Genomic DNA, 20,478 nt, shown 5'->3' on the forward strand with positions numbered 1-20,478 from the left:
AGCAAATAGAGTTCATCAACCGCAACGAACTTTGGATAAGAATTTAAAAATTAACCACTTTATGTATGCCATCTCTGTTAGCTGTTTGTATTTTGTTATTCTCTGTTCTCTGCTTGGCTGTACTCTTTGGCTTGCTTTTAGTGAAATCTTTTCCAGACCAAAGAAAACAAAAATGCACACAGCAACACTGCATACTAAAGTTTCGTACACTGTTGGAAGCAGAGATAAAATCATGGAGTCACAATCTTCCCCCTAATGTCGCTGCTTTAGTTTTTGATAATTTCAATGTTGGTTGCCCTAGAGGCTTTTCTTTGTAGTTTTTTTCTTATTAAAAAAAAGAAAAGGATAGAATCATTTACACATTTCAAGTCCACATCGCATTTATACTTGTACAATACAATATAGTACTTAAATAGGATGGTGGTCATAGAACTCAAAATTTGGTAGTGTGTAACAGCTCCAGATTCAAATGTAAAATCTAGTCCATATTGCATTTGGCCATGGGGTTGTTTACATAGACAATTCATGTGTTTCTCTTGTTCTTGTGTCTTTTGGTCTTTGGTGATGTAATCATCTTCAAATATGAGGCAAGGTTAGGGTGTCTTGACCCTTTGGATCGAGGTAAGATTGGGATCGAGGAAACAGTATAGCCAAAGACAAAAACTGGATGGAGGCAAGATTGACGGCTTAGTGTGGACATTAGAGGTGGCAAACGGGCGGGGCCGGGTGGGCCTATTTGTTCTACGTGCCATACTCGGGCCAACCCATTTATTATTGTCCTCGGGCTCGTGCCAGCCCATTTACTTGAATGTTAAGCCGGGGTCGGCCCATGCCCTAAATCCATATCATGCTAGGTCGTGCTCGGCCCATCCCAAAATTAGGCATGGATTTAAAATCTTAATTTTGTTTTAGGGAAACGGAATTGAGAGAAAATCACTGTGTGTTCTCATCGATAATAAGGGCCTCTTCATATAAAGGATTATAATACATAGAGTCTGAATCATACAACGAAAGATAATCTCTAGATTCTTCTAATTAAACTCTATTACCATTAGGTCAAGTAACCTAGAGTTTGGGTCAAACACAAATTAGGGTTATACTTGAACACTCCCCCTTGTGTTGCCCAAACGCGGTGCTTCTCTCGTTGTCTCTCTAAAAACCTTGCCGAGTAACAAAAACCCAGTGGGACAAAAATAACCTCGGTCGAAGGGGAAAAAGAGCACAACACACCCTTCACGTTTCGAGACCATACATGTAGACACCTCCCCCTGATGACTACGATCATTGGAGTTCGGATAACTTCCGCAAACGATACTACCAACATGTTTCTTGAAAGTGAAATTTAGGCAATGACTTAGTGAGCAAGTCTTGCCATACTGTCCTCAGATCGAACCTAGTTCACTTTGGTATTTGAGGAGAGTCTGTTGTTGCTGATTATGCTTAATGTTGCCGCTTTTGATGTAGCCTTGCTTCATTTGTTCAAAACGAACAACATTATCCTAAATGCTCGTAGGCTCATCTTGTGGTAGACTTCAAACCATAATTGTTCGAACATGCATAATTATGGATCCAATCCATAAACATTCACGAACCACTTCATGAAGAGCAATAATCTCTGCATGGTTCGAAGATATAGCGACTAAGGACTGTTCTGTAGACCTCTAAGATATCACAATCTTTACCCATGGTGAACACTTAACCAGTTTAGGAATGACCTTTGTATGGGTCAGAGAAATACCCAACATCAGCAAAACCTTCCAAAACACTTATGTCGCTTTGGGATGGGGATAGTAGACACAGGCCAGTGTTAGCGGCGTTCTTGGTGTGTGATGGGTCTGAATCCATCATCTCTCTGTAGGGATAGAACGAGCCCATATCAATTGTATATCTCAAGTACCGAAAGATATCTTTTACACCAATCAAATGACGTCGTGTTGGCGCAGAGCTATACCTTAGCTAACAAGTTCACTGCAAATGAGATGTCTGGTCTTGTGCCAGCTAAGTACAATAATGCGCCTATTGTACTCAAGTAGGGCACTTCTACCTCTAGCACATCTTCGTCATCATCCTTCAGACGAAGAGGATCCTTTTTAGGATCAAGACTAAGAACGATCATGGGGGTGCTTGAAGGTTTGACCTTGTCAAAATGCCTAAGCATCTATTAACACGATGCTCAAGTTCCAAACCAAGGCATAATCGTGTTCCCCCAAAATCCTTCATCTCAAACTCGGATTTGAAGTGTTAAGCAGTTTCCCTTAACTTTTTAAGGGCTTCTAATGAAGATCATGTCCAACATGAACCGTGATGGAATCCAAAACTTGTTATGGAAACGCGCGGGCATATCCATTCCCAATCAAGTAATCATTTTAGCGAGCGTTTCAACCTCTTTGTAAATGCACTCCGTGGTCTAGAGCCACTTGACTTGGGTAAATGAAGTTCACTGTGAACGTTCATGTATATTCCATATCTAGACCCCCATAGAGATATGTAGTGACCACATTTGTAAGTTGCTTGATCAGTTATTCGAAAACTACCAAACTGACAGGGTAGTGGAGTGCAATGACATCCATTACGAGAGAATATGTCTCATCATAGTCTATTCCGGGGCGTTTTATGAGAAGTCTTGCGCCATAAGGCGAGATTACCATATCTTTTTCTCACTACGCTTTCTAACGAAGACCCATTAGTCAATAGGTTTAATGTTAGGAGGTGTTGGCATCATTGGCTCAAAAACCCTCCTCTTCATTAGAGAATCCAACTTAACCTAGATCGCATCTTTCCATTTAGGCCAAATTTCTCTATGTTGGCATTCATTCATCAACAGAGCGTGGTTCGATATCATTTGACTCAACAAACTCATGCGCAACGAAATTCGCAACTATATCATCAGTTATGATGGAGTTTCTATCCCACGTCTCATATACACTAGTGTAATTTTCATATAGCTCTATATTCTTAGGAATAGGTTTCTGACGTTGAGGTGTCCCCCAACGATAACCATAATCCGGAAGATTCTCATGAGACGGATTTTGAGTCTTGATGATCAAAGGATTGGAATGTGCCAAAGTATCCTTCGAAATCAAGGGCCTCCCACGCATCCTAGCTGGGACCATGACCTATAACGCCAGAGTGCCACTCTCTTCGGCATTGGCGCCATGCCTACCTCCGTGTAGGGTGGTTCTACGTCCTCTCGTAGGGACGTCCTTCCTTGCAGGCATGTTCGCAGCAAATTTGTGTGATCTCGTCATTTTAGTAGGGATAGGGATGAGACATAGTGGGGACAGTCCACGACAATTCCTGTCATTCCTGCTGAACATTGATGTTCTTTTCTCCCCCTAACGACCAGAAGACTATCTCACCAAAGTGACAACCAGCAAATCTAGCGGTAATGAGATTGCCTTGCAAGGGCATTAAGTGGAGGACGATTGTTGGAGTCTCAAATCTAACGTAGTTGCCCATTCTTCTGTAAGGACCCACCATAGAGCGCTGTGGCGGTGCAATTGGCACATAAATGGCTCACTCAAATATGCGTAAGTACGATACTTGTACCCAGTCACTAGCTGTAACGCAGAGATACATTGAGTGGCGGTGGGTCGTGGACGAATTAGCATAGCTGCATGCGATATTGCATCACCCCAAGCGAATATAAGGAGATTGATGCGCATTACCAATGTCCGGACTACCAACGTAGTCGTTTTCGCAAGACCATTTGGGTGTGTACATGGGAATATGATGTCCAACATCAGTCTCATTGCAATATCCATCGAAAATCTTTCGATATAAACTCTCTAGCATAGTCAAATCCAATTGACTGTATAGGATGATCCGGGGAGTGAGCCCATTGTCATATGATATGTGCTAGGAGTGTAGCATAAGCAGCATTTATATATGGACAATGGCACAACACGTGATCAGCGTGTTTGCGTGTCAACCAACATCATGAAATATTTAAGCGTCCGCAAGTTGGTTGAATCAATCCACAGAATCCCCATGGATTCTATGTAAGAACAGAATAAGTATGTTCATTTCCTTTGCATAGGATAGTTTTAGTCCTAATTTCCCTAAGGAACAAGCTTTGTAAAACAAGCGAGAGGCTTTAGAAGCAACTAATGAGAATTTTGGTTAGGCCTGAGCGTCTGAAACGCTATTTGAAGCAAGTTGGTGATTGCAGCATCACCTGGGGCGCCATCCATGACGTTATGGATAGGGACTGCGCCAGCCCTAGGCTGGTGGTGGACAGAGACGGTTCCCTAGGCAGCAGCGTCGATCACACTTAGTCTAGGAATCAACTTTTGATTCATGATTCATGTCGCTCGAGAGAAAGGATGTCCATGTGAAGTCTTTAGTAGATGGATCATCATATCATGACTAGGATGACCTATCCTGTCGTGACAAAACCAATATGTGTCTAAATCCAAGAGATCTTCTCTCATGACTTTATTTGATTTAATAGTTTGAATAGTGACATAGAGTCCAATAGAGAGACACACAAACTTCTCTAAGATGCGCATTTGTTCACAATCATTAGAGGTATTGCAAAGGAACTCATTTCCGTTCTCTACATGCGTTTTTGCATGGACTCCATTGGCAATTCATAGGTGTGATTTGCCCTAGGAGCGTAGAGAGTTTTTGCGACAATAATCAAGGTGCCTTTTGGCAAGGGGAACTTGGGCTATTCCATGTCCTTAAATTAATACTGATGACGCAGCCATTGTAGTCACAAAAGTAATATGCTCAGAATCAAAATTGAGTCATAATGAAAAGAACTTGAAATTTTATTCATAAGCCAACGGAGTTACATCATTGTCTCTTTAACCAAAGAAAATCTAATCCAAAATGCTAGCTAATGCAAAACAATGGTATTCGTCTAACTTATTTCGGTAATTCCAAAATAAATGTGACCAGGTGAGCAAAGAGATGTCGGTGGAGCAAGGCTCGCTTAAGTACCACTAATCTCAGAACCTTCCTAGACATCACCCTTACTTTGGGTGAGCCTACTTTGAAGAAAGACTACGCCATTGGCATTTACTACAAAGTATATGGCAATTGCCTATTACATCTCTTGGAAAAATAAAAGACTTAAACAGAATTGACGATCTATTGATCTCAGCTAGATTTGTAGTCTTCAACCCTTCACTCTAGATCATCTTCTTGATCTTCTTGTTCCACATAGTGAGCTTCTCTTGCTTCACAATATGCTTTGTAGGCGGTGACAAGTTCTTCACGAGCTCTACAAATGTGTGCCCAATGATCAGACACTCCACATCGAGAACATACATCTCTTTGCTTAGACTTCATTGATTGAGGCGTTTCGAAAACATCATTTAGATGGCTCTTAGTGTTGGTGACGCCACCAACATGGCCAGAGGCGTTGCCTCCCTATCTTTTTCCACGTTGACCTCTTCAGTTCCATATTCGCCTATATTGGCGGTTACCTTCCCAAGTAGAGCGATTATATGGACTAGAACATCCAGAAGTATCCCTAAGGTTAAGGTTTCGCTCTTGGCGCCTTCTCTTAGGGGCGCGACTATACTTGGATTCCGGAATATGCTCTGTTTCCACGGATCTCGAATTATAGTTCTTCACAAGTATGTTGTCGTGCTTTTCAGCGACATTCATATCTCCAATGAGCTCATGAAACCTTGTGATCCGTCCTACAGTGACCTCGATTCGATAGTTCTTAACAACCATCAATGCAGAGATGGGGAAGGTAGAGAGAGTCTTCTCAATCAACATCGCATCTGTGATCTCTTTACCATAGAATTCCATAAAGGATTTAATGCGAAGTGCTTCCGAATTGTAGTCAAGAACTGACTTGAAATCACTGAAGCAGAGGCTATGCCATCTCACTTCTAGGTCAGGAAGCAGGGAGTCACGGAGGTTGCCAAATCTATCTTCGAGTGAGACCCACAGCCTTCTGGGGTCTTCTTCATTCATACACTCAATTGGAGCAAATCATCCATATGACGATTCATTAAGATGATGGCTTTCGCCTTATTTTCTTCTAAGGCTGCTCTATTTGCTTCCAAAGCTTGAACTTGCTTAATAGTTAACATGTCTTGGCTAGGCGCGAGAATCATATCCAGGATTTCATCGACCTTGAGATGCTAGCGGACATCATGAACCCATCTGTGATATCCAGAGCCAGTTGCTCCCAATGGAGCAAAGTCCAATTTGTTCAGGTTACTCATCTTGAAAGAGAACAAGAAATTAGGGTTAGTTTCGGAGCGAAATAGGCTACCACGAAAACATATAAAATTTCTGAGCGTAATCGCTTCCAAGAAATTAGGAATTTCTGAGCATAATTGCTTCCAAGAAATTCAATTCCAAGAGGTATTGGATTCGATCGAAACAATGACGCAAGTGGTCGATCATAAATTCTTTACAAACTCTAAGTTTGGAGATCTCAACAAGCTCTAAGCTTGGAGTGAGCACGAACCCCCATAGTTCGGCTATTGGTCTCCCCTATGATGGAGAAAGGGGGGTAGAAGAAGGGAGGTTGCAAGTCCCCGAGAAAAGAAGAAAAAGAATGAAAACTTCAAAAACGGGAACTTTTAGTAAAACATACCTCTTAGGATTGCAGAACGTATTTGATCCTTGTCATAGGATTGGAGACGAGCTTCAGTCCTAGTGCAATCGAGCAGACTTGTAAGATTGCAGTGTGGTAGTGAAGTCGTGGGGTCGCGGGGCCTTGGATTCGCGAGGCCGTGCGGTGGCGGCGTCTGGGGGTCACTTGGTCGCGAGGATGTTGCGGGGATGCCGCGGGACCCCGAGGATGTTGCGGAGATGCCGCATGGCCACGAGGATCCTGCGGAGGTAGCGAGTGAGCGTTGGTCTATGAGGACAGTAGATGCAAGGCACACTCGCGGGGAGCAGTAGTAGCGCAGGCGAGGCTAATCCGATGAAGCTTGATCACTTTTTGGGGTTTTGGTTTTTAAGGCTAGGGTTAGGGCTCGTGCTGATAACGTGTTTTAGGGAAACGAAATTGAGAGAAAATCGCTGTGTGTTCTCATTGATAATATGGGCCTCTTTATAGAGAGGATTACAATACATAGAGTCTTAATCATATAAGGAAAGATAATCTCTAGACTCTTCTAATTAAACCCTATTACCCCACTAGGTCAAGTAACCTAGAGTTTGGGCCAAACACAAATTAGGGTTTTACTTGAACAAATTTGACTATTTTTTATTTTTTTATTTTGTAATGTAAATTAATTTTAGGATTAATTTCAGTTTACCCCCCTGAGGTTAGGGGTCGTCATCATTCGAGGGACTAACGTTTCAATTTAATCAGTAACACCCTTGTACTCTCCAAATTCATCAGCCGTGTCCAATTTCTACTATTCCGTCCAATTTGGACTGTTAAGTCTGACTTTTAAGGGCTAAAATGGTCATTTCAAGACAAAAAAAAAAGAATTTTTTTTTCTTTTTTTGGTTTTGTTTTTTTTTTGCATTTTTTTCTGTTTTTTTTTTCATTTAAATTTTTTTTTCCATTTTTTTATTTTCTTGTTTTTTTCTTCTTTTTCTTCGCTTATTATTATTATTATTATTTTATAATTTTGTCTTCAACCTGTACACCACAAGTTATAATAGATTTATAAAAACAAAAAAAAAAACTCTAGGTGGTCAAAAAGCCGCTCGCTGGTCTACGATATTTGTGATATATCTCCGATAAAGCAAAGAATTTTAGGATATATCTGTAAAATATAATAAGTTTATAAAGTGAAGAATTTTAGGATATATCCCCAATAAAGTGAAGAAATATCTATAAAATATGATTAAAAAATAAATAAATATATTTCTTCACTTTATTGGGGATATATCCTAAAATTCTTCGCTTTATCGGAGATGTTCCACAAATATCGTAGACCAGCGAGCGAAGAATTTTAGGATATATCCCCAATAAAGTGAAGAAATATCTGTATTTATTTTTTTAATCATATTTTACAAATATTTCTTCACTTTATTGGGGATATATCCTATTATTCTTCACTTTATAAACCTGTTATATTTTATAGATATATTTTACAAATATATCTTAAAATTTTTCGCTGGCTGGTTACAAATAAACCCTATAATAGGTTTATAAAAAAAAAAAATACTCTAGGTGGTTAAAAAGTCGCTTGCTGGTCTACGATATTTGTGATATATCTCCGACAAAGCGAAAAATTTTAGGATATATTTGTAAAATATATCTATTAAATATAATAGGTTTATAAAGTGAAGAATAATAGGATATATCCCCAATAAAGTGAAGAAATATTTGTAAAATATGATTAAAAAATAAATACAGATATTTCTTCACTTTATTGGAGATATATCCTAAAATTCTTCGCTCGCTGGTCTACGATATTTGTGGAATATCTCCGATAAAGCGAAGAATTTTAGAATATATCCCCAATAAAGTGAAGAAATATATGTATTTATTTTTTTAATCATATTTTATAGATATTTCTTCACTTTATTGGGGATATATCCTAAAATTCTTCACTTTATAAACCTATTATATTTTACAGATATATCCTAAAATTCTTTGCTTTATCAGAGATATATCACAAATATCGTAGACCAGCGAGCGGCTTTTTGACCACCTAGAGTTTTTTTGTTTTGTTTTTATAAACCTATTATAACTTGTGGTGTATAGGTTGAAGACAAAATTATAAAAAATAATAATAATAATAATAATAATAATAATAATAATAATAATAAGAGAAGAAAAAGAAAAAAAAAACACAAAAAAAAAAAAAACGAAAAAAAGAAAAAAAAATCTTTTTTTTTGGTCTTGAAATGACCATTTTAGCCCTCAAAAGTCAGACTTAACGGTGCAAATTGGACGGAATGGTAGAAATTGGACACGGATGATGAATTTGGAGAGTACAAGGGTGTTACTGATTAAATTGAAACTCGAGGGACTAACATGATGACGACCCTTAACCTCAGGGGGGTAAACTGAATTAGTCCTTAATTTTATTTAAGGATTAAATACTTGTTACTCCTCAAACTTTTCCCTTAAAAACAGTTTAGTCCCTTGCCTTTTAAATTAAACTAAAAAGTCTTTATTCTCTCTAATTCTCACACAACAGGTCTACTACATGCCCAAAATGATTATTATACCCCTACTTCCTCTTTCTTTCTTTTTTTTCTCTTTTTTTTAATCATTTTTTTAATTTATTTTTTCTGCTTCTCTTTCTCTCTCGTTAAGGACGCCACGCCCAGTCCAACTCCCTCACTCTTCTCGTCTCCGACTACTTCAGCCATAGCGAGGACGCCACCCATCTCTGTCTGTTCCTCCACCGCAGTGTCTATCAAGCACCTCACCTTTACACCCCTCTCCATCAACTGCTCGACATTTTCGAACAATACTCCAACCTCAACCAATCCCAATGCAGTCACGCCTGGGACATTTTCCTCTGATTCCACCGCCACGACAACCTTTCCCTTCCCCCAACTCCCACAACTTCGATGATAGGTGCGGCCTCTTCAACGACCTCAAGCAGCAGCTCGATCGCCACCTTCACACCTCCCGCTCCAGAATTCCCCGCATGTTCCTCCAATTTGGTTGGGTTGTTCTCTATTTTCTGAATTGGGTTTTGGGTGTCATCTATTTTGGGGTTTAGAGCTACGGGGAGGAAATTCAAATTTGTTGTTTGGTGGTTTGTTGCTGGTTTTGAAGGTTAATTGTAACTGGGATTTTTGTGTTGTAGTGAGCTAAGAAAAGGACAGCTCTTCTGCTTGATTTGTTTCAATTTGCTTCCTTCAATATTTTGGAGCTTCATCCTCCTCCACATCCTCCTGCTTTGGAGGACGACTATGAAGCTGAAGAAACACCAGTGTCTTCTTTGGAGCTTCCCTGTCCCATTTTGCTTTTGACTTGCGTTGTGCGCAGAGAGAAGAGAAGAGAGAGAGAGAAGTAGAAAAAAAAAAAGAGAGAGAGAGAGAGAGAAATTAGAAAAAAGAGAAAGAAAGGAAAAAAAACAAGTGAAAGTGAGGGGTATAATAGGCATTTTGGAGATGTTGTGTGAGAATTAGAGAGAAATAAGGATTATCCAGTTTAATTTAAAAGGCGAGGGACTAAACTGTTTGGGAAAAATTTGAGGAGTAACAAATATTTAATCCTTTATTTAACTACTCAGAAAAATAAAATAAATAAAACTTAAACACTTTTTCTAATCTTTTTTTTTTTTAATCGAAATAGGTCATCCAATTTTATAATTCAGCAAGCAGTACCAGAAATGACACAGCCCAAAGGGACCGACAGAAAGAGCCTTTCTTTAGGACATACAAAGAACTTATTCTAAACAAATAGAACCTCGCACTCCTGGGTATACCCACCTTTTAGGAAGTTCACGCACATTTATTCTAACAAAACCTATGAACGCAAAAGCAGGTTAAATAAATATATCAACCGAGCACTAGATTTTGCGACCCAAACAGAATTTAAATATTACTAGTAGATAAGGATGTTGTAGCATCCCCTGCAGCGCCACCATCTTTTAGCAGTTCCTCCATTTGCTCAGCCTCAGCTTCACCACGGTCTCCTCCTCAGTTGCTGCAGAAGTTCGAACATCCCGGTCATTATCCCTTAATTTCCATTTCCTTGATTTCTTCCCCTGTAGCTTCTTATCAAGGACTCTAGCGCATTTGGATTTATTCTTGCTACCCTTAAAGCGCTCCAAATTCTTCTTCTTTGGTGAGACCACCAATTTGCCATTCTTGTGTTGCAAGACAAGTTGCATTCCATCATCAACTTGAAGCAAAGGTTCAAATGGAGACACATACCTCTTACCAATGCGCCCCAGGACCTCCACAGACTTTCTCTTGATCCCCAGCACCAAGGTTTGTACATTGGAAGACTCCACCACCATTGTGTCAGCACTACCTTCCAACCTTGAAGGCCTGATTACAGCCAAATGTAAAGTACTCCCAGCATTCACTTGACGAGTCTGTTTTGGGAGATTCTAAGATGCCTAGATCTCCAAGAAAGCAGCCATATTGAACCCTGCAAACAGAATATCTGTCTATATGGCACCCCCAATCAACAAGGTAGCGAACTATGGCACTATCTCCACCGTTTCCGGGGCTGCAACACTACCAGTCGAAGCTGGTTCGATCGATTTCAGCAAACCCCGCTCTTCCTGCTATACTCCCTCCTCAGGTCTAGGGATTTGTGGTTCCTCTGTCAAAGACAAACCGACCATTGCCACCGCTTGCAACTGTGCAAGGCTCTCATCCTTTTCCTTCGTCAACAATTAATGCATCACAACCTGCCTCTCCATGCTCAAAATAACCACAGCTGCAATAGAAACCCTTGATCTTTTCATAGATCAAAGTTAATTGCGATACTACCACCGACGAAAACTCAAAGAGCTCCACACTCGGATGCACTAACGAACATCAAACACCAGCCTGATCCGCTGTTCTTCTTCCTTCCTATACAAAATCGTTTGGTCGAATCTGATCAGCCTGCCTAGAGTAGAAGTAACCAAACTCAAAGCTGTCTTGTTTCTCAGACACATGGGCAAACTTTTGACAGCTACCCATGTCTCCAACAGATTCAATGGAACCTTTGCCGCTGACCCAATGCCATCATATGCATCAAGAAATAGCATAGTATTCCTATAAAACCACGGCTCTCCATGCAAAATCTTATTACGCTCAGCCTCGCGTTCAAATTGAAAAATGAAACGATCACCCATGTCTTGGATAGTCAACCCATATTTGCTTTTCCAAATAGTAGAGATTGTACCTTTGAATCCCGGATACTTTGCTTTGGGGCCAAGAAGCTTGCCCACTATGTACCACCGATCAGCTTGCAGCGCCACAAGCCCTGCCGTACCTAATGATACATGCACAGAGTCAGATAGTTGAAGTCTTGCCGGATTGCCAGCCATAAGGACAATGACGGTGTGGTAGTTTATCGAAGAAGAACGATGAAAAAACCCTAGCAGAGACGGCTAGGTCATCACTTTTTCTAATTTTAGTTCTAAGATTAGTTTCTTAAATTATTTTTATATTCTACTATAAGAAAGAAATAAAGAAAACTCAAAATTTAAAAGATTTAGTATTTTTTTTTTCTCAATTCTATAATTGTATTATTGTGAGATCAATCTTTTTTAATAAATATATATTTAACATTTAGGAAAAAATACTTATGTTAAAATAAGGATATAATGTTTTATTTCACTACTTTGTCAACATTTATGGAATTGCATTGGTGGATTTGGTAAGACATTTTGAATAAAGAGGTCTAATTTTAAAATCTCATTGTTGTAAATTTTTTTTAAAATTTTTTTAAATTTTATGTATGTAACGGACAAACCCGCAATATCACCCAAGATACTGAACCTCAAGCCTGAAAAATCAACCTGGCCTAATCCAATGTGTCACCCCTTGGTGGTCCTTCTTGGTTCCGAGCCCATTGTCATGGATGCCAATATCAACCCTTCCTAGATGACAGCTCAAACCAACTATTTCCAACCCATGCTGTAAAGCATATTTTCTTATCCAATAGAGATGTCAAAGTACGTTTGCGTCACATTTTAACTATTGAAGAAAATATTCCCTACATCGTAGTGACATGTCCTAATCTTATAAATTCATATTGGGTAAAGACCTTAAAACCCTCAAAGAAAATTATTTGGGTAAGATTATATGCTCTAACATTACGATGCAAATCTACTTGTGACTGACTTCAGCGTGAAAGGGTAATTAGTCGGTATGTATCTACCATCCCTGACCTTTGTTTGCCTTCCTTACTAATAACAAGGACTACGTAAGCATTCCATACCTATCGATAAAAAAGACAACATAAAAAAAACTTAAAAAAAAAATGAGAATAATAAAATATAGGGTTAAATACTGCTTACTCCGTATACTTATACAGTTTCATCGTTTTAGTTCCTAACCTTCAAATTTCACCTAAAAAGTCTCTAAACTCTCAATTTCCTCCCAATTGGTCCCTGCCGTGAAGCATCCGTTAAAAACTCTGTTATCTTCCCCTAAAAAGTCTATTATACCCTCAATTACTTAAAAAAAAAAATTTCTCTTCCTCTCATTTTTTTTTTCTTTTTACCTCTTCTTCTTCCGGCTCTCTCGCATCCTTTTGTTCATCTCCTCATCAAGATGGTTCCAATCCACAGACCTTCAAGAGGTGAAATGAAAAAAAGAAATAAAAGAGAGAGAAAAAAAAAATTAAAAAAAAAAAATTAAGTGAGGGCATAATAGACATTTTCGGCAATTTTAACAGAAAATTTTGACGGCAGGGACCAATTGGAAAGAAATTTAGAGTTCATGGACTTTTTAGGTGAAATTCGAAGGTCAGGGACTGAAACGATGAAACCCCATAAGTATAGGGTGTAAACAGTAATTAATCCAAAAATATATTCAAATTTTGATTTTGCATACCAATTAGGTTGACTTATATACAATAGAGAAAATCTTAATGTGATAAAGTAGGGGTCGTTTCGGTATACTTAACAACTATTTTGGGTCGATGCTGAAATTGAACCGACTTTAGTTGGTTTCAAGAATCAATCCAAGTATTTCGTTTACCAAACAAGTGGTATACTAAGAAATTACTCGGTGTTGGATGATATTAGGCATAAAACGATTTGATTGGCGAAATGGTGAATGATTGGAGTTAGATCTGGATATGAAATTCCAAAAAGAATAACAGAAGAAAACGAAATGGAAAAGCAATCAAGAAATTCTATATAGAGCTACAACAAATCTATGCATGCTTATATATGCACAATCCTTGCAATTCATAGCGCACACACAAAATTTTGAATCTCATAAATGAAGCAAATCAACAAACCCAAATTCCTGCAAGATCCTTTCCTAGACTTGGAACTGAATTGGATATGTCTCAAACTCTTCAATTCTTACAGCCAAATACCAATTATGTCTTTCCCAGACCTCCCCAAACTCAACAACTCATCACAAATGAATCAAAGTTCAGTGCTTTCTTCACTCTCTGTGTTTGGTTGGAAGTCAATGTTGAATTGAGAGCGTAGAGGGGTTGAAAGGGAGAGTGAAAAATAATCAAGTTAAGAGGAAGAGCAAGAGACAGGACAGAAATTGAACCAACAAAAGAGATGGAAGGAGACGAGCATCACTGTGGAAGAATGAGATATTGGCTTCCACAATCCTATGGTTTTTGGCGTCACTATGGAGGTGTTTATAAGTTTTTGAGACTCCAGAATCTCATTTAGTAGAGTTCCTGTTGTTGCCAAACACGGAATAGCTTCTTTTACCCTCGATTATAAGGATGTCCAATCCCACGTAACAAAACACCCCCTATATATATAACAAGTAAAACACTTTGCTATAGTAGTTAAGACTCGTCTCCAATTACGCAGTGAGTTGAGATTTAATATATTTCTTAGCTATTATCTATCTAATCTATAAATTCAGTATTTGGCAAAATCAAATTAATTGTTTTAGGAGACTTTTTTGTCTCGATTTTTTTTTATCAAACTGATTTTTTTAACTTTTATAACCCTCAAATATTAAAATATCATAGATTACATTTTAACATCAGGGACAAAAATGTAAAAAATAAAATAAAATAATAAAAACATAAAATAAAAGAAAATAACAATTTCAAACTCTCCACTCTCACGATTGCTATTTTAACTTCCTGCTACCCTCACACCCATCGGGTGTGTAGACATTTTCTAGTATATAACAAGTAAAACACTTGGCCATAATAGTTAAAACTCGTCTCTAATTGCACAATGAGTTGAGATTTAATATATTTCTTAACTAACACCTACCTAATCCATAAATTCAGTATTTGTCTAAATCAAATTAACTCTTTTTTTGGTGACTTTTTTGTCTCGATTTTTTTTTTATCATAAAAAAAATTTAGTTTACCCACTCTAAAAAATATCAATTAATAATAGTTATCGAAACCAAATAAAATTTCAGTTCAAACTGGTTCAACTACAGTTCATTTGCAGCGATCCGACCGCACATATCACGAGGCAGGAAAGCCGGTTAAGTATCGATGCCTTCCTAGGACTAGTCCCCAACAGTCTAGACTCCTCTAGTACCTTCTCCGAGAGTGAACCCAAAACTTCCTCACCAAAAAGTCAACAAAAAATAAAGAGGAGACGATGATCCAGTACGCGCGCGTCCACTTTAAAGCTTAAACTCCCCCTCCGCCCCAGCCAATCACTTTAACAACCAAAACCTCAACACGCCGTCCTTAGTTTGGAATTTAACTTTTACAAAAATCCTTTATTTTTGATTGTTTCTGGGTTTTTGGGTTTTCAATCTTCAATCTTCCAATTTTGGGTTTTTGGGTTTCTGGGTCATGAGCCTGTAATTTTCGATGGCGAAACCAAAAGCTCCGAGACAAACCCTCAACTCCTACACTGTCAAACCCATCAACAAGACCGTCAGAGGTACCCACCCACCCACCCACCCTCCTCGATTTCTCACCTCAAATTCAAATTCAGATTCGAATGAAATGTAAATTCGGTTTTCTTTGTGTTTTTCGCAGCCGGCGACTGCGTTCTGATGCGGCCGTCGGAGCCGGGGAAGCCGTCCTACGTGGCGAAGATCGAGCGGATCGAGGCGGACAGCCGCGGAGCCAACGTCAAGGTCCACGTGCGGTGGTACTACCGGCCGGAGGAGTCGATCGGCGGCCGGAGACAGTTCCATGGATCCAAGGAGGTTTTTCTCTCCGACCACCACGACGTGCAGAGCGCCGACACCATAGAGGGCAAGTGTACGGTGCACACGTTCAGGGGGTATAGCAAGCTCGACGCGGTTGGAAACGACGACTTCTTTTGTCGTTTCGAGTATAATTCCACTACTGGTTCCTTCAATCCTGACCGAGTCGCCGTGTATGTGATGTTCACCATTTCTCTAATTGTTTTTTTTTTCTCTTCTTTTATATTTTGGAATCAAAATGGCAATGGAATTGTTGCTGCATACGTATACCTATACTCATACTCAGTTGTTCTTCTTTAATCGATGCGATTCGGGTAGTAGTGTATTGGAATTAGATGACATTGAATGCGAAAGTAAGGATTTTTGGCTTGCTTTTAATGTTTGAAAATGATTTTTATCTGTTTATGGAACTTAAAATTTCAAGATTTCGTTTGCTTTTGTTACTATACCTTTTTGTTTTATATATTTCAGCTTGATGTTATTATAGCTATAAAGTATGTGTGTCTTGCTGTTTGACTCACACAATTTCATTTGTTGCATCCTTCCCCCACAAATGTCGTTGTTGCACCAAGTGATTGGAGTTTGGGATCAATGATATTAATCCTAGTTCTTATTCGTGTTCTATTGAGTTGTTCTTGTTAAACACAGTTTTTATTGTTATGTGGTAGGTACTGCAAGTGTGAGATGCCTTACAACCCTGATGACCTCATGGTTCAGTGTGAAGGTTGCAGTGATTGGTAAGTCTGATTTGCTAAAGTTACTCATGTTCTGCCTCAAGATATGGTGGATTCAAAATTTTATCGTAAGGTTGGAAAGTTTTTCTTGTGAATATTTTGTATAAGCTTTAGATAGATTTTTGCTTAATGAAATTTTGCTCGTTGCAATTGCTGTTTCACTAAAGTTAGGACTTCACTCGTTTTATGCATTGCCCACAGATGCATTCTGACTGATTAAGCCGGATTTGTCTGGCACCTTCACAAGCTTTTTTCTTATAGTTAGTTTCTGTTATGGCACAGTATTAAACAGTTTTGCTGAAATAAATGGTATTGGAATGGGTGTCAGATTTTAACTTTCACATTTTTGTTTTGCTTGAAAAGAGAGAAGTCAAATATTGAGGAACCAACTTCATTCCAAGTTCACTGTTGTTTCTATTATGTAAACGTTTTCCTTCTTTTTGTATTTCAATTTTTCAATGGTTTTTTCACGTAATTTAGTTGCATTAGAATATCCCCGTAACTGCTGAAAGATGTCTTGCTCATATTTTTTTTTCTTCCAGCCAATTTGTGCATGATCTATATACGTCATTAATTATTACATTTTGTACATAAGAATTACAGCGGATTTTTTTTTTTTTTTTTTACTGAGGGTTTTATGCATGCCAATGAACTTCCATATACGTTGTGAATGATTTTTGAGTAGTGGAAAGGCATAGTTATAGACATCTGAGTGTTTGTTGATGATAAAGTTATTTTATGAGAGGATATGGTTCATATATGATGCAGTAAATTGTACAGCAGTGGCATTCTTCTGAGAAATCATGATAGGAATAAATTCAGAAGCCTGAATGAGTTAGTTTGCATGATCTTAGATGTCAGAGGTAAACTTCAAATTTGAACTAATTTTAAGTAAGCTTGGACAAAAGGTGGTTGGAGATAGTATGTTCTCATTAAGGAGACCTGTAAGGCTATAAGATACCCAAGTATCTAGTTCATAGAAGCTGGTGGAGTGGAAGCTTGGTCTGCTTCCATTGTTATGACTTATGCGCCTTTATTTTATAGGGGGGTACAGCAGAAGATTAAAACGTTGTGCTTTGCAGTCACACAATTAGTACTTGTTCACTTTGATTTTAATTTGTGCCTCAAAATCATATGTATCCTTGCCACAGGGCATATGCCTTGAGGGGCAGTAGCCAAAACGCATGGCCTTATGCTTTCCCCTTCTACAGCTTTGGTCTTTATGTGATGTGTGTTTTGTCTGAAATTCCCTTTGCTGACATTGATTGAACAGAAGATTTCTTGCTGAGTGTGTGTTTATGGTGATGAATTGATAGATAGTAAAAGAAGATTACTGGAGGAATGATTGAATATATATGCTTTTCTTAACAGATATGCATTTATTTATTTTCACTTATTTATTTTCACGTGTAATTTTTCCTTCATTCCAGTACCACATTACCAATGCAACTACTTTACTATATTTGATTCAGGTTTCATCCTGCTTGTATAGACATGAGTGCAGAGGAAGCTGAAAGACTTGACCACTTTTTTTGTGAAGGTTGTTCTCCCGAGGGACAAAAGAAGTTGGAGAATTCGCATACTGTCTCCAGACAGTTGGATACAAAGGTATACTTTTAAATTAAGTGCTAGATGAATTGATCTAGGTTTGTCATTGCATATCTAGAACTTTGGATCTTCTTATCTATCTAGCAATTAAAATTATTAACTTCTGTGATATTCTGTTTGCTCCTCATTGTACTGAGTGATTTCAAGAAAGGCTTTTGTGAAGCATATATACTTTCAGTTTTGAAAATCAGCATTTTTAATTCCCCCAAAAAAACAAAACAGGAGATTAAAAATTTATATGAAGAGCTCATTATACACTGCCACAACAATCGCATTTTGTGCACCATGCTTAATAGATATTATAGCATAGTCAATGAGAAAATGTAATGCCAAGATAAAATAGTTGGATGTGTTTGCATATAATTTATGGTTGTAAAGTTGCATCTTAATATATGCTACTTTATACAAATCGGATTACTCTGTTATGTACATTGAGAGCACATAATACTTTTCATATAAATATAGATATTAATGCAGTTAACTAGTATTTTGAAAAATATTGAAATGGTATTTATCATTGACATGTTGTGCGCCTTAAACATCTCTTGTAAACAAGGTCAGACCATGTATGCTGGTTTATATATATGTTTTGAATATTAACTTACCTTCCCTGGTTACCAGTATTACTAGACTTCCATTCATAATGTGTTTCAGGTGGAGACAAAACGTCGCCGGAGGTGATATTGTAAATAAAAGTTGACGAGTTAGAGTTACAATGGAGGAATCAGAGGTTCTCTCAGGCTTGTGCAACACAGAGGCATAACCGCTTCACAAATGGTGCATTTGTGAGTCAGTGAGAAGACAGAAAACCAATATGAAAAAGAGAAAAAAAAAACTTTATGCTGTCTATTTGGTTTGAGATAACTCCCTGGTACCTTCAAGGATGTTTGGTTGTGCGTAATTATGTATGTAGATTTTCCCTTTTTCCTCTATTTCCCCTTGTGAATATTCCCGAAGTATTTATTATCTTACCAGAGTAGCAATAGATTTCGACGTTTCATAAATGTCTGTTCCACTTTGGTATATATTGTTTGTGTTCTGTTCTCCCAGATGTAGCGTCAAGTGATTTAGACACAGTTGCAGTTGGTTGCAGAAATTATCTGTCTAATCTTTTTAGTTGTGTCGTACCAACAATGATTCTTAAGATTGTTTAGCGGCCTGTAGTTCAATGGTTAACGAGGTGCTAATTTTGAATAAATCCCCTCAACTCCTTCCAGTTGGTTTTTATGAGCGTTGAGTGGGTGTCTGCCCATCCTGTTCTAGGGACAAAAAGAGAGAGAACTCGTATGAGGAGGTTCTCGTTGTAGTTAAACCAGAAATTTTCTGGGTTTTTTGGTTATCCGTTGTAACAAAAAAAAAAACCAGAAAATAAATAGGTCTTTTTTGGGAGCAAGAAGAAAAAAAATGAACTAACACGGCGCTGAAAAAAGTGTAGACTGAAATAGAAAAAAGTTCCGTTGCCGGGACTTGAACCCGGGTCTCTCGGGTGAGAGCCGAGTATCCTGACCAACTAGACTACAACGGATACGTTGATGTATTGTTCAGCTGTAATTATATATCTTGGAAGGAGAAAAACAATTCTGACTTTCAGCTTTCCTACATCAACATAAAAACCCATCCTTTCTCGGAAATCAAGCATTACTATTATGGGAGCAGCTTATTTCGATGGTCTTTCGAACTGTTTGTGAAAAACCTCAGAATCTTCTGGTTAGTGCAACCAGTCTTTACATTACTACATATATATCCTGGAAAACCATTAGGGTAGCACAAGGCAGATGATCGACAACACGTCAACACTCCATGGATGGGTTGGAAAACTTTCTCCTTTTGACAGCAAGAAGATTCAGTGCAGCTGGAAAAAAACGTGCACCAATTTCCACCTTCTAGAAAGCAACATGCATGGAGGTTGCTTCTCTGAGATGACAATTAGTTATGGAGGCAGAAAGCCCAGTCAAGTACCTCTGCAAGGACGGTGCAAACCAATTTCATCATGAATAAGAGAGTTTGTAAAATTCATAGCTGGATGGATTTGGGGCTAGGATCTTTTGATATCATATTTATCATATTTATCCAACTGTAGTCATGCTAGGTTTCCACCGAATTAATAGAATAGCAGTAGGAACATATTCAAAATGGATTATTAGCTCACTATAATCACTACATTGTCCCCTTTTAAACCATATAATTGAGGACAGGATACTATGGAGAAAATTTTGTGCGGGAATTGGCAAGAGACTAGGCATTTAAGTTTGAGGTCACATGGTAAGAACTTAATTGTATTTGTATAGTGAGTCTGTATATTTCTTAATTGGTAAACATTATGCTTTGACAATCTAACTAAAAGGAACCCCCACTTGAAAATTTAAAGTTGCAAGTGATTATATTGTGTGTCATTGGTTTGAGTCACTTGACTCTCGTAAATATCTTGGAACAGATCGAACAAAAACTAGTGCAG

The 20,478-nt window shown here is 38.2% G+C and overlaps 1 protein-coding gene and 1 non-coding gene across 3 annotated transcripts; one reads left to right on the forward strand and one right to left on the reverse strand.

Annotated features, from left to right (window-relative positions):
* Positions 1–15,170: 15,170 nt before the first annotated feature.
* LOC112173406 (chromatin remodeling protein SHL) lies at positions 15,171–18,887 on the forward strand. 2 transcript variants are annotated; one of them, XM_024311023.2, is made up of 5 exons: positions 15,171–15,410; positions 15,509–15,854; positions 16,350–16,418; positions 17,956–18,023; positions 18,678–18,887. In XM_024311023.2, the coding sequence occupies exons 1-5, from the start codon at positions 15,338–15,340 to the stop codon at positions 18,710–18,712; spliced, it is 591 nt and encodes a 196-aa protein (XP_024166791.1). In that variant the 5' UTR covers positions 15,171–15,337; the 3' UTR covers positions 18,713–18,887. The 2 variants fall into 2 exon arrangements, with proteins under 2 accessions (XP_024166791.1, XP_024166788.1); XM_024311020.2 differs by having other exon boundaries at positions 15,174–15,410; positions 17,888–18,023.
* Positions 18,888–19,475: 588 nt separating this feature from the next.
* On the reverse strand, positions 19,476–19,548 carry TRNAE-CUC. Its single transcript has one exon. It is a non-coding gene; the product is annotated as a tRNA-Glu (tRNA).
* Between the last annotated feature and the right edge of the window lie 930 nt (positions 19,549–20,478).

Source organism: Rosa chinensis, chromosome 6 (genome assembly GCF_002994745.2).
Source record: "Rosa chinensis cultivar Old Blush chromosome 6, RchiOBHm-V2, whole genome shotgun sequence".
NCBI classification, from domain to species: Eukaryota; Viridiplantae; Streptophyta; class Magnoliopsida; order Rosales; family Rosaceae; genus Rosa; species Rosa chinensis.